General features: G+C 38.2%; 1 protein-coding gene across 1 annotated transcript in view; it reads right to left on the bottom strand.

Moving 5' to 3' along the window:
* Positions 1 to 13,793, bottom strand: part of rxfp2a (relaxin family peptide receptor 2a) — a 114,222-nt gene that overhangs the window by 20,037 nt on the left and 80,392 nt on the right. The window contains exons 9-10 of the mRNA XM_066650913.1: positions 13,162 to 13,236; positions 408 to 479 (exon numbers count right to left, since the gene is read on the bottom strand). Coding sequence (XP_066507010.1) covers positions 408 to 479; positions 13,162 to 13,236 — 147 coding nt within the window. The remainder of the gene's footprint in view (positions 1 to 407; positions 480 to 13,161; positions 13,237 to 13,793) is intronic.

Here is a 13,793-nt window from a genome sequence, read left to right as displayed (position 1 = left end):
GAGGAAACCCACGCGGACACGGGGAGAACACACCAACTCCTCAGAGACAGTCACCCGGAGCGGGAATCGAACCCACAACCTCCAGGCCCCTGGAGCTGTGTGACTGCGACACTACCTGCTGCGCCACCGTGCCGCTACCCTCAAATCAGGATATGGAAATAAAATATTTACACTGTATTAACACCCCAAACACACATACAGTTATAAAATAAAATATATATCGGCTACACCTGCACATGAGTGCTGCTATTTGTATAGCTTATTTATGAATAGAAATAGGGCCCATTCATTGCAGATAACAGTTCGATCCAAAATACAGCACAGTGTATTTTACATTAACATTGCATAACTGTCATAAAAACCCATAATATAGATGCTGGTATAAAAAGACAAGAAACTTAACTTACAGTACTGTGAGTTCGCTGCATGTCATTAGTGTAGAGTAGTTCAGCACTTCAATGTGGTTCTCTGCAAAATCCCTGCCGAAACACAGAAGATAAAAAAGAGGGGTAAAAAAAGATAGCACAAACTTTTCACCAAGTAAAAAGGAAAAATACCCAAATGTGTAAATATTAAACCCAATTGATGAGTAAAGATGATATTCAATTCATATTGCAAACATATCTTGACAGGATAAGAACATAATTCCCTACTGAGGTATAAAATAAAGAAAAATAAAGATACACACACACACACACATATATATATATATATATATACACACACACTTCAGTCTAGTTTTTTGAGAGTGACAAAACTGTCTTTTTCTGTATTCCCACGCAGTCAACTTAAATTAAAATCTATTTGTTGTTATTGTTGTTGTTGTAGTTGTAGACACACCTTACCATATGGGACACTCTGGAGTAGCCACACATGACCCTAAGGATGCCATGCTCATTGCCAATTATCAAACAGGTGATAATTGATGTATATCTCCCTGCAGAATGATGGTTTCATGAAGAAAGTACAAATTACTGATGGCTAAATTCTAAACTAAATAAGTGAATAATAAATTTAAAAAAAAGTTCAAACTGAAGTTTCTGTTTGCATTTGATACTTGAAAATGAATAACAATAAAAAATATATAAATGTTCCACTGCCAACATATTTGGCAGTATGCACAACTTGATCACGTGAAATGTCCAATAAATACATAGGTAAGGGAGAAAAGTCATATTGCCTTTATTCTGTTATTAGAATTTATTGCCAACATAACATAACAACATTTATTGCCCAGGTAACAATGTTTCTTTGGTTGGATGGCATAAGTAAAATAAAATGGCTTTTTTGTGGTGAAGCCATTCCTTAGAAAAGTAGTAGGCCAAGCTTTTACATTCTATAAAGCTATAACGGAGACAGCAATTCTTCATTCAGCAGAAAGAGAGAAAAGACTTAAAGAGAGGGGGGAGAAAAAGTGAGGGAGAAGGAGGGTCATAGAGAGAGGGTGAAGAGTGTTGTGGTGTTGAGGGCAGAGGGGGGGGGGGGTGTGCAGGGTGAAGGAGGTGCAAGTCACAGTCATTAGAGCTGATAGCTGCCACAATGAAATAGCTGACGCTTATTCTCTGGTAGCTCCAGTTCTGGCCCCTCTTGACCATAACAGCAGCTTGCAGCAGATTTACTGAGCCAGATAGCTTTACTGTCATCAAGATAATGAGTAATATCCATTACCATATAAATGTAGCAGGGAAAATTCATTCATCTATTGTATGAACTATAATAATACATGATAGGAATATTTTATATATATAAAGTATTCCTTCAATGTCAATTATTGGTTTTGAACTAAAACGCCCATGTTATTGCTATTTTACATTTATCATGTTAACATATATTTTTTCAGAGCTATATTCTCTCATTCCACTTTTTTTAAGCTTTTATTTATATTTAATTGAACACACATCCTGAAAATACATTCTAATACATTTTCATATACAATACTACTTTTTTGAAAGGCTGCCCTGTATTGTGCAAATATTCAAAAAGCAGCTTGTGGTAAAACACTTCTTTTAACTTTAGCTTGAATGGTTAATGTTAAGTTATGTAACAATGCATTTATTTTCATGAAACACAAACATGAATTTAGAAAGAGATTTCATAATTTAAAGTGGAATTTGACAGTGTTTGCTAATTTCATCAAGGTATTTTATTTCAAAACCTAAGAAAATTACATTTCTTCCGTGCTTTGGTCACTTTATTGTGTGGTGAGGAGCAGTAGGGGATGTTCTGCCGATAGGTCATTTGGTTTTACACAGTCCTGTTCACTTTTGCAACAGTAGAGAAGCCCCAGGAGGAAGATGGGTTTATGGAAGGAGCGAGTACAGGCACACTACGTTCCTGTTTTCCATTCCCATAAGTTTAGACAGAGAAACTGGAACGGCATCTCCAGTCCAAAATGCATCACGCACACACACACACACACACACATACACAAAGCCAACTTCTCCTCACAGTCTGCTGTCTAGCTGGCACAAAAATAATTTTCTATCCACTCACTTGTGATTTATTTGAAAGTGTGGAGAATCACCGTAATCCACCCCAGCAGAAGAAGGGCTGATGGGTTCCTGAACAGGTTCTGCCACTTCATTAACCTCAGTCATGCCATTGTGTACTCTATTTATCTCTCATAACCTGGGATGATGGTTATGGCAATAAATGTGTATTCTTAATTTTTGGGTTCTGATTTTAAGGTCCATACAAAATTCTTGTTAGCATTGAGAAAAAAGGAAAATACGAGTTGAAAATCAGCCTGTTTTATGTCAAAGGAAATACAGGTGCTAGTCATGAAATTAGAATATCATGAAAAAGTTTATTTATTTCAGTAATTCCAAAATGTGAAAGTTGTATATTATCTTCATTCATTACACACAGACTGATATATTTCAAGTGTTTATTTCTTTTGATTTGATGATTATAACTGACAACTAATGAAAACCCCAAATTCAGTATCTTATAATGACAACTAAGTTTCAATATTGAAGACACCTGGTGCCACACACTAATCAGCTAATTACACAAAGACTGGACTGCAGCTGGAGTCAGTGCTTCAAGAACCACCACGCACAGATGTATGTAAGACATGGGTTTCAGCTGTTGCATTCCTTGTGTCAAGCCACTTTTGAACAAGAGACAACATCAGAAGAGTCTCGCTTGCAAACAGGACTGGGCTGCTGCGGAGTGGTCCAAAGTTATGTTCTCTGATGAAAGTCAATTTTGCATTTCCTTTGGAAATCAAGGTCCCAGACTCTGGAGGAAGAGGGGAGAGGCACAGAATCCACATTGCTTGAGGTCCTGTGTAAAGTTTCCACAGTCAGTGATGGTTTGGGGTGCCATGTCATCTGCTGGTGTTCGTCCACAGTGTTTGAGGTCCAAGATCAACGCAGCCGTCTACCAGGAAATTTTAGAGCACTTCATGCTTCCTGCTTCTGACCAACTTTATGGAGATGCAGATTTCATTTTCCAACAGGACTTGGCACCTGCACACAGTGCCAAAGCTACCAGTACCTGGTTTAAGGACCATGGTATCCCTGTTCTTAAATGGCCAGCAAACTCCCCTGACCTTAACCCCATAGAAAATCGATGGGGTATTCTGAAGAGGAAGATGCAATACATCAGACCCAACAATGCAGAAGAAGTGAAGGCTACTATCAAAGCAACCTGGGCTCTCATAACACCTGAGCAGTGCCACAGACTGATCAACTCCATGCCCCGCCGCCTTGCTGCAGTAATTCAGGCAAAAGGAGCCTCAACTAAGTATTGAGTGCTGTACATGCTCATACTTTTCATGTTCATACTTTTCAGTTGGCCAGCATTTCTAAAAATCCTTTTTTTGTATTGGTCTTAAGTAATATTCTAATTTTCTGAGATACTGAATTTGGGGTTTTCATTACTTGTCAGTTATAATCATCAGATTAAAAGAAATAAACATGTGAAATGTATCAGTCTGTGTGTAATGAATGAGTATAATATAAAAGTTTCACTTTTTGAATGAAATTACTTAATAAAACATTTTCTTGATATTCTAATTTTTTGACCAGCACCTGTATGTCCTCTATATCTCAGCTTTGTTTTAGTATAAATAAGTTTTCCATATAGAAACATAAATTAAACACATTCACTCACACCTACGGACACTTTTGAGTCACCAATCCACCTACCAACGTGTGTTTTTGGACTGTGGGAGGAAACCGGAGCACCCGGAGGAAACCCACACGGACACGGGGAGAACACACCAACTCCACACAGACAGTCACCCGGAGCAGGAACCGAACCCACAACCTCCAGGTCCCTGGAGCTGTGTGACTGCGACACTACCTGCTGCACCAGGTAGTTGGCCATAACTTTAGCTCAGTAATTGTATTTAGGTTTATTATTAATAATGACATTTTAATGATGATTTGTAAAATAAAGCATAAACAAATAACTCTACCTTGCAATGGGTTAATCTATAGTCAAATTTGGACTTTATTTCAAATAACTTAAGATTTAAAAAATATAATTCACTTTTAAAGCTAAAAATATCTAATGAGCACTCATACTAAAGATGAGGTTTATTCCCAGTCCTCTAGTCAAGCTGGACACTCAAGAACTACTGCTCTGATTAGCTAAAAGTGGCTACCTGACTCCTCCTGGAAAGCTCGTTTGAGTAAGGTCACTCTGACCGAAGACTGCGTAAAAAGGAAAACCCTTATATCTTTACAAGCTCCCCCAAAGAACTCTTTATAAGGAAAAAGATGAAGCTTTGCCCTTCTTCTTTCCATCTCACACATATCCCTGAAGGGCTGTGAAATGGCTGAAAGGAAAAATAGACATAATGTTCACCTGAGCAGTCTCAAACAACATGGCTACACCTGTGCACTGACCATTGATAACAAAGCAACCCAGACTACAGGGACCAGAATTAGCTAGAAAGACTTGGACTAATCCCCTCCTTCAAAGCTGCAATGATCAAGTGCCAGAATCTTAAGTACTGTGAATCCCCCCTTCGTATATTTAATTTCCAGTCAAAATAGCAATTCAGTATTTCCAGTAAGTTATTAATTTTTTAAGCAGATGTGAATATTACGAGACTCATAACAACAGCACAAAACCACCAAAACTGTATTGCGTAGCCAGTACTAATGAACACTTTCATTTTTTATCCTAGACTGTATGACCCAGAGATGGCAGGTTGCATAGGCAGTATGTTTGAATACTAGGCACCACAACAGGGGGGTGACAGACAGTCACTGTGACTGCGACACTACCTGCTGTGCCACCATATATATATATATATATATATATCGCTGAAGAAATGTGTGTACCCATTGAACAGTCAGGCCCACACATGACTACACCCCCAGCTTCCTTGCCTCTATTGGCCTAATCTTTTTTCACACTGTACTGAAGATCTGCAAAGAACTGTTATATTGTAAGAATGTGTTGGGAAAATTCTTCTAGTGGCATACCACTCACAGCTAGTGGTTAAAAAAAGACTTCAAGATTGAAATCTCAAATAGATGTTCTCTGAATTTCTTCATGAAAATTTTGCCCATGCCATAGCCTAGGAAAGCTACTCCAAAATGTAGGTAAATACAATCATAAAGGCAGTTCTTTTTATCATTTAGAAATTTTATATATTTATTTATTTACTTACTTACTTAATATACCTCCTGTAGAGCACCGTAGTTCCTGTAGTACTACTTACTATTTAAAAAATAGTACTACTTACTAGTCTGGTTTGTATGGCTGGCAGTGAGTCTGATTGGTTTCCAGTCGGAGTTGGACTCTGTCAGGGCTGCCCGTTGTCACTGGTTCTGTTCATAACTTTTATGACAGAATTTCTTGGCGTAGCCAAGTGGCGGAAGGTGTCCGGTTTGGTGGTCTCAGGATTCTATGTCTGCTTTTTGCGGATGATGTGGTCTTGTTGGCTTCATCGAGCCAGGACCTCCAGCTCTTGCTGGACCAGTTTGCAGCCGTGTGTGAAGCGGCAGGGATGAGGATCAACACCTCCAATCTGATAGTGCTCAGTCCATGGTACTCCTCTCTCCAGGTTGGAAGTGAGATCCTGCCTCAGTGGAGGAGTTTAAATACCTCGGGGTCTTGTTTATGAGTGAGGGAAAGATGGAGCGGGAGATTGACAGGCGGCTTGGTGCAGCGTCAGCAGTAATGCGGGCTCTGTACCAGTCCGTTGTGGTGAATAGAGAGCTGAGCAGAAAAGCAAAGCTCTCGATTTACCGTTCAATCTACGTCCCAACCCTCACCTATGGTCACAAGCTTTGGGTAGTGACTGACAGAATGAGATCGCGGGTACAATCGGCTGGGTGTGTGGACTCTCCTTTAGAGACAGGGTTAGGAGCTCTGACATCCGGGAGAGACTCGGAGTGGAGCCACTGCTCCTCCACGTCGAGATGAGCCAGTTGAGGTGGTTCGGGCATCTGGTACGGATGCCTCCTGGACGCCTTCCTGGTGAGGTGTTTTCGGACATGTCCAACGGGGAGGAGGCCCCAGGGCAGACCAAGAACACGCTGGAGAGACTACATGTCTTGACTGGCCTGGGAACGCCTCGGTATACCCCCGGAGGAGCTGGAAACAGTGGCTGGGGAGAGGGAGGTCTGGGTTTCTTTACTCAGACTGCTTCCCCCATGACCCGGACTCAGATAAGCGGTGGAAAATGGATGGATGGATACTACTTACTATTGTAAAAAAAAAAAATTCTTACAAAATTCTAACACTCTTATAATGGACATTATCTAACATTTTCATATTAGAAATTCTGCATTTAAGAGACTGCTTTCCATTGCCAAGTACTGAGAAAAACGTTATGTAGAATAAACTTTCACATTCTACACATTCAGAGCACTCCAAGGATTCAGCCACTTTGCTTAGCTTTCAGCTTTACTTCATCTATCATCAGAAATGTAACAGAAACAAAGAAATGTTTCTATAAATGTATGCACTACCAAACAAAATAAACATAACGGTGAGTGTAAGTAACAGAGATGTTCATGAGTCATTTTTTGCAAGTCCGATTCAAGTCTCAAGTCTTTGAGTTCCAAGTCCAAGTCAAGTCTCAAGTCTCTCATCACGAGTCCAAGTCGAGTCTCGAGTGTCTTATGCTTGAAAAGCGTTAATGCCACCTGGACCTGGCCCACACCATTGCTATTTCTTATGATTTTAAATCTTGTACAGTACTGTCATTATTAGCACACACTAGTATCAAAACTGATCAGCTGTACGATCACTTTTAAAAGTATATTTCAGTGGAATGCGTAGAAACCCACACAAAACATTATTTTAACAAATGTGTTTTGCAATATTTGAACTTTTATTTTCTGTTCGTGTTTAGCATCATTTATGACTCATTACTACCTGGCTGTGTAGCTCAGGCATCTCATCATTCTTCAGTGTTTGAAGAAAAAATACAACTATTGTAAGTACAGGTCTGTGCGGGACAGATTTTTAATCCCGCTTTACGCGACGGGCTAAACTGATTAATAAAGGAGATTACGTTTAGTGCGGTGGAAACGAAAAGAAAGTTGCGGTTGCCTTGTGTGTCTCGCGCTCTGACTCCGAGCTTGATTCACTTAACCGTGGAACGCTGAGGAGTGCTTCGCGCGTGAACTCTCACGCAGGGAATTAGCACAATGCTGAGGGGGGCTTGGACCAGTTTGGGCTACGTCTCTGCAAGTGGACATTATTTTATTGTTAAAAGGGGTGTTTTATCTCTAATAAAAACCAAGCAAGAATAAAAAGATAGTATCTTTAAATCGGTAGGTTGTGCTGCAGAGAGCACAGTAAAAATAAACAGCACTCAGCTGAATATTTACTTGTTTAATGACAAATAAATATGAAATCTATAGACTTAGTCTATGTACTACTATAAATAAATACAAATTAAACAATAATTATTAATAAAGAAGTATATTTTATAACCCAATTTAACGACAAAAAGCTCAGCTACAGCGGGTGAACTGTCGCTGCCGTGGTCAGTGCTGATAGCTGTGGCGGCGCGCATGCGATTCGTTGCGCATGGAAGTCTCAAGTCTGGTCTAAAGTCACTATTTGAGGAACTTAAGTGCAACTCGAGTACGAGTCTCAAACTCGACTCCCCATCTCTGGTAAGTGATGAAAAATTATAAAAGTCCAGATACTTTCATTAGCAAATTTCAAGTCAATTTTGCAGTGCCAAATTTGATCATATAACAATAATACACATCTGTTGACAAAATGTATCTGGGAACAAGCTTTTGCCAAAAAATCGCTAAATCAATCCAAAATCACGTGAAAAAAAGTAACATATGAGATGATGATACATTTGTCAACAAACCTGATGTTAGTATGTTAGCTCAGTTGTGTGTTACTCAGAAAATGGAAAAAGACTCAAATCATACATAAAAAAGGCAGTGAGCTTCAGATATAGATATAGTCTTGATACACAGTTCTTGCTCATGCTATGTCACAATTTGTGCATGTGAGGTGGGAAATTACTTTTATAGAACGCATCTTAAATGCTATGGTTTATCTAAATATTGACTCTATCTAGGTATTTGACTAATAGAACTATTTCAGGAACTTTAAAAGTGGAAAGTAGATGTCTGCAAACCTCTCACGCAAAGAAAAACAAAAAATATTATCTGTGAAGAAAGGTTAGCAAGTGAGAAAATACTAGGCATACACACACACACACACACACACACACACGCGCACACACACACACACACATACACACATATACATATATATATATATATATGTGTATATATACATGTCGGTGGCGGGTGCTGGTCTTTCAAGGAGGGGGTTTATATATTATATATAAACTGAATGGCCGACATAGATTACAACGAAGGGCTTTTAAACCTAAAAGTGCTACCTAGCATGCTCTTCAATTAAATCCATGTCTGAAGAAACTTATTGCACAAAACAGAGCATATAATTGTGTGGTAGTAAATGTGTGTGTGTGTGTGTGTGTGTGTGTGTGTGTGTGTGTGTGTGTGTGTGAACACTGTTGTTTGGAAGAGCTGTGTTTTGGGAGGGGATTGGATGGGTGACTTCTGTCCAAGTTTATGCATCCCAGATGAAAATGCTGGAACTAACAATAAACTCTGAGAGAGAATTATGTACCTGTTTATCTTTTTGCAGTTTCACATAAAGTGAGTAAGACATTTACTACAACATTAAGTGTTGCAATAATGATATTGGGGTGTATGTGGAGTGGAAATGGATGCTTGGCAGTGAAAGCAGCATCTGTTGCTTCTTACTGTGGACAAGGAAAAGGAAAGAAAGCACAACAACAGGCATGAAAATAATGTGGTTTACTGATCACATTACAGACCACATTTGTTGGCCTGAATCAGCTTCTACAGCACACTCTGACAAGAAGCTTTAAGATAATTATATAGCAAATAAAAGCTGCTGCAACAGATTTGCAAACTAATTATGCTTTCTGGAAGCATGAAGAATACCTTCTCTATCACCTTCCCAAAATACAAACCAACTATAGTTTTATGACATAGAGAAAACTTCTCAGAGATATGCTGATGGCTTTAACTGAAATGCAGCTAAGATGCAGAAATGAAGACGTTAATGTTTTTTCAGTTATATGTGAAATATGCCCTCTGATGACGTGGCAGCCATGAAATTGAGACATGGGTTTACATAAAAGAAGGTGCAAAAAATTATCCCAAAAATGGTGGGAAGCTGTGTGAAGCAAGTGGATATAAAAATCAATACAATGTTGTGCACATTATCATTTAAATAAAAATTGTAGAAAAAAGACTACATAGCAAATGTTGAAATGAAAAACAATCTTTCTTTCTTTCTTTCTTTCTTTTTAATATATGCTCATTCTGCATTTGATGACAGCAACAAGTTTAAAAAAATTTGGACCAGGAGCAAGTGCTTCATCACCTCATCTTTTACAAACAAATACTAGGCATCTGGGAATTGAGGGGGCCAACCACATTTTTTTTAAAGTGAAACTGTTTCCCCATTATTCCTTCATTTTAGATTATAACTACTTATCAGCTCGGGTCTCCTTTGTTATATTTTTATATCATAATGCACAAAAGGTTTTCAATGTGTGACAGGTCTGCAGATTAGCGGTCTACATTCCTGTAGGATTCTGTGGGACTCATGGGTCCCATCACAATATCTTATGTTGCTGTACGTGGGCGGTCAACACGTAGAGTGGCCATAGTGAAGTGGAGTAACCATGTAGAAGAATCCCTCAAATTATTATAAATGATATTTATAAATACAATAATCATCCAATAACTACTGGGCACAATAAACATACGAGAAAATAAGTAAACAATCAACAATGAATTAAAATCATTCTAAACCTTTACAAACCAAACACATGGACACCACATGAATTGTGCGTTACAGTGCTGCAGAAATAGCAGAGCCTGTAGACAGTCAGCCAGCCTCGATATAAATATAAACAATATAAACAGAACCAGCAAACCCACTGAGACAAGGCACAGAGCTTTTAAACATTTGACTCATTCGACCTAAGAGAGTATAATGAGGGCAAAGGGGCGTGGCTACAATGAAGACCTAGGAGCCAGGACAATAATGTGGGAAACCTAACAAAGAAGACATGTGGAAGGAGAAAAGGAAAACTCAAAGAAGACAAAATGTGACAGGGTTTACTAAGTGCTCTGGTTTCTTCACACAGTCTAAAAACCTGTGTTGGAAGATAGACTGGCTGTGTAGAAGTGCCCATATGTGTGAGCGACTGAGTGAGTGATGCTCTGTGATGGCCTGGCAATGGACTGCAGTACTGTAAATATGTTTTGTGTCAGTGTGTTTTCTGTTCTTTTCTATCTACAGAATAGACAGCTCTGTGATTTTTGCTGTAACTGTTATTTAACATACAATATATGAGCCCTTTGGATCTTAGGTGTTGAAGGCAGGATGTCTACACACTTTATCATGATTATGAGATTCCCTTTTCCAAACTAGGCACAGATATTTTCTCAAGTCCTATGGCTCCTGTGTCTGACTCTGTAGCAAGTTGGAGTGCTTGAGGAAACCAGATGTCCATGCAAGTTTCCTTCTGTGTGTGGTTTCCAGACATTAATTTCAACATCCACAGTGTTATTCAAGAGATATACAAGCTTTTCCAATCATCACAGAAATTGTGCCCTTGAAAATAAAGGTGTCAAAATGATTGTCTACAGCCAAGGCATTACACAGTGGAGTTTATAGAAACTGGACTTGATTCCAGCACTCTCTGTTCTAACATTCTCACTGAACCTGGTATTTAACTGAAATAATATCTGCATGTTTGTGTTCAGTCACAAGCATGAACATGTTTCCAGCTCAATAGAGTAGAGAGGCCTTCTCGTTTCTGTTTATGAGTATCGTGTCTCAAGGTCAATGAGAGCTCAGCTGGCGTATTCACTGGTGCACTTCTATTTATTTCACTATCTGAAATGAAACGGAACCAAGAGGCATACACTCACCTCCGCTACTGATTCATTTCCTATTACAGTCAGTAGGACATAACTGTAATATTGCTAAGTCCTTCTTTTAATTTTAACAGGCCACTTGCTTGTAATGAGACCCAATGACATGGTGTACTCTTCCACACTGGACATGGCATAACAGTGCCAAATTGAATCTGGTACAGTAGCTTGCCAGGCAAAGAAGCCTTCAGATCTCACTTGGATATTCTGGGCTGCTTTGAAAGACTATGCTTCAATACAGGAATCATGGACAGTGAGCCCCTGGTTTTGGCATTTTAGTCATTTTATTTTTTTAGTTTAGATATGATAGCCTGTATAATTTGGCAATGGCGTTCTTAAACATATATGCAGTTGAAAAAAATCCATGAATGCATATTTTTGCTGGCATCAAGTTTAAAATTCTTAATTTCAGTGTTTGATTATCTTTGTTCTATTTCTTATATACATTTTCGATATAATTTAAAATATAGTTTTGTATGCAAGCCATCCAACAAAGAAACATGCTTCAGTTAACAATGAGTTAACATTTTCACATGATCAAATCCATAAATTTCATGCAGGAGTTCATAGGCAACTGGTACATTTATTGTATTTATTGGTACATACACTGCAACAGTACCTGCTGGAATGGCCCAGTGACAACTGAAAAATATTTAGTTGTTATTTGGTTGCTTTTGGCAGAATATTGGAAACAAATCTATAAACAACAAAAGTTGGTATAATATGGCACAACATTTTTGCCAGAAGGATAAACTGTAGGATAAACACTGATCAGCCAAAACATTATAACCACCTCATTGTTTTTGAAAACTCTGTCCAAGGTGTGGACTAGAAAAACTGAGGATTTTATAAATGCTGACACCACATAACATGTCTATATCTGGCTGAAACACAAATGATTTCTCATCCCTTATAGGGAATTACATAAGTCATAAACCTACAAGGTTTACATTCAGATGTCACTAGGTTTCAGATTCCTACATATGAATCAACTTAAATGATGTTGTATTAGAAAATGTACTGAAAGAGTATTAAGATCTAGATTCAGTAATTTCATTGCAATACAGTGGAGAGTATACAGTGATTTGGGATTAAACCACTGTGTTTCTCTCATGCTTCATAGTTTTGATGTCACTCTTAAAGACTCTTACTATGGCTCCCTATTGGACTGGCATATTAATTAAACTGTTTTCGTGTTTGTCTCCATTTTTAAAAATAAACGGACCCACGTGGATGGGGCCTGAATTCCATTTGTAACTGTGTATATATATTTTTCCCCTTTCTCACTGTTCTTCAAAGGCCAGCACTTAGTATCACCACAGATCATGATTTGGGTGATGGATAATTCTCATTGCTGCTGTGACACTGACAAGCTGTTGTTTTGTGATTATGTTGATGCTGTGTTTGTGTGATTTGTGATGCTACACGGGGGTCAAACACAGCAGAACTGAGAGTGTAAACAAGGAGGTGGTCATAATTTTATGGCTGATCGGTGTATGTCAACAACAAAAACTGTATAAATATGGAACTTTAGGAGTCTTCCACTTTTTCATAAAAAAAATCTTATTTATAACTATAATTATGTTTCTTCTGGTAAATTTTACTCAGATTTTGTATTCATGAAGAGTGACTGAAAGCATTATTAAGATCTTTAGGGTAAGTTGGTAAACAGAGAGTAGAATGGGTTTCTGGATACTGTAGTACTCACAGCCAGCTGAGTACAGGCATGTAGTGACAGAGGCTCAGCTTCGAAAGCTGTATCAGGGATGTGTTCACCATGGACCTGAAAGGAACATGACTTTACATTACATTCAGTACAAAACTTGCATACATTTATCCATTCTGAATGTTGACATTTTAAAAGAATATTCAAAATGAAATTTGAAGCAAAACAATTGGAAACAATTAGTAGAGATGTTACTTATGCATTTACAGACAGGCTAAAAAGGATAACAAATATAACTGTAAAACTAGAAAATGTTTTCCTCTTGTTAAGGTAAGACAATATAGATGAGAAAAACATCAAATATACCAGTTATTCATGTGGGTGAAGGTTTTCACTAATACAGATGGGTTAAATTCAGAGGAAGAAATTTATAATAAAAGCATGAAAATGTATTGCCACCCAAAAGACTGTTGATGATCCAGAAAGTTCAGTGCTCAGTTGCTGGTTTGTGTGCTGTTTAATAAAGGGCATTTTGGCCTGCATTTGGAAAGTACAGCAATAAGACAGATATAAATATGTCTTAATATGTCAGAAATAAAATATGTATTGATAAAACATGTTAAAATAGACACATTTTTACTTTTGCCATTGCAAAAAAGACTGACTTGCTTTAA

This window comes from Hoplias malabaricus, chromosome 18 (assembly GCF_029633855.1).
Source record: "Hoplias malabaricus isolate fHopMal1 chromosome 18, fHopMal1.hap1, whole genome shotgun sequence".
Taxonomy (NCBI): Eukaryota; Metazoa; Chordata; class Actinopteri; order Characiformes; family Erythrinidae; genus Hoplias; species Hoplias malabaricus.
This window is presented reverse-complemented; position numbering and strand designations above follow the sequence as displayed.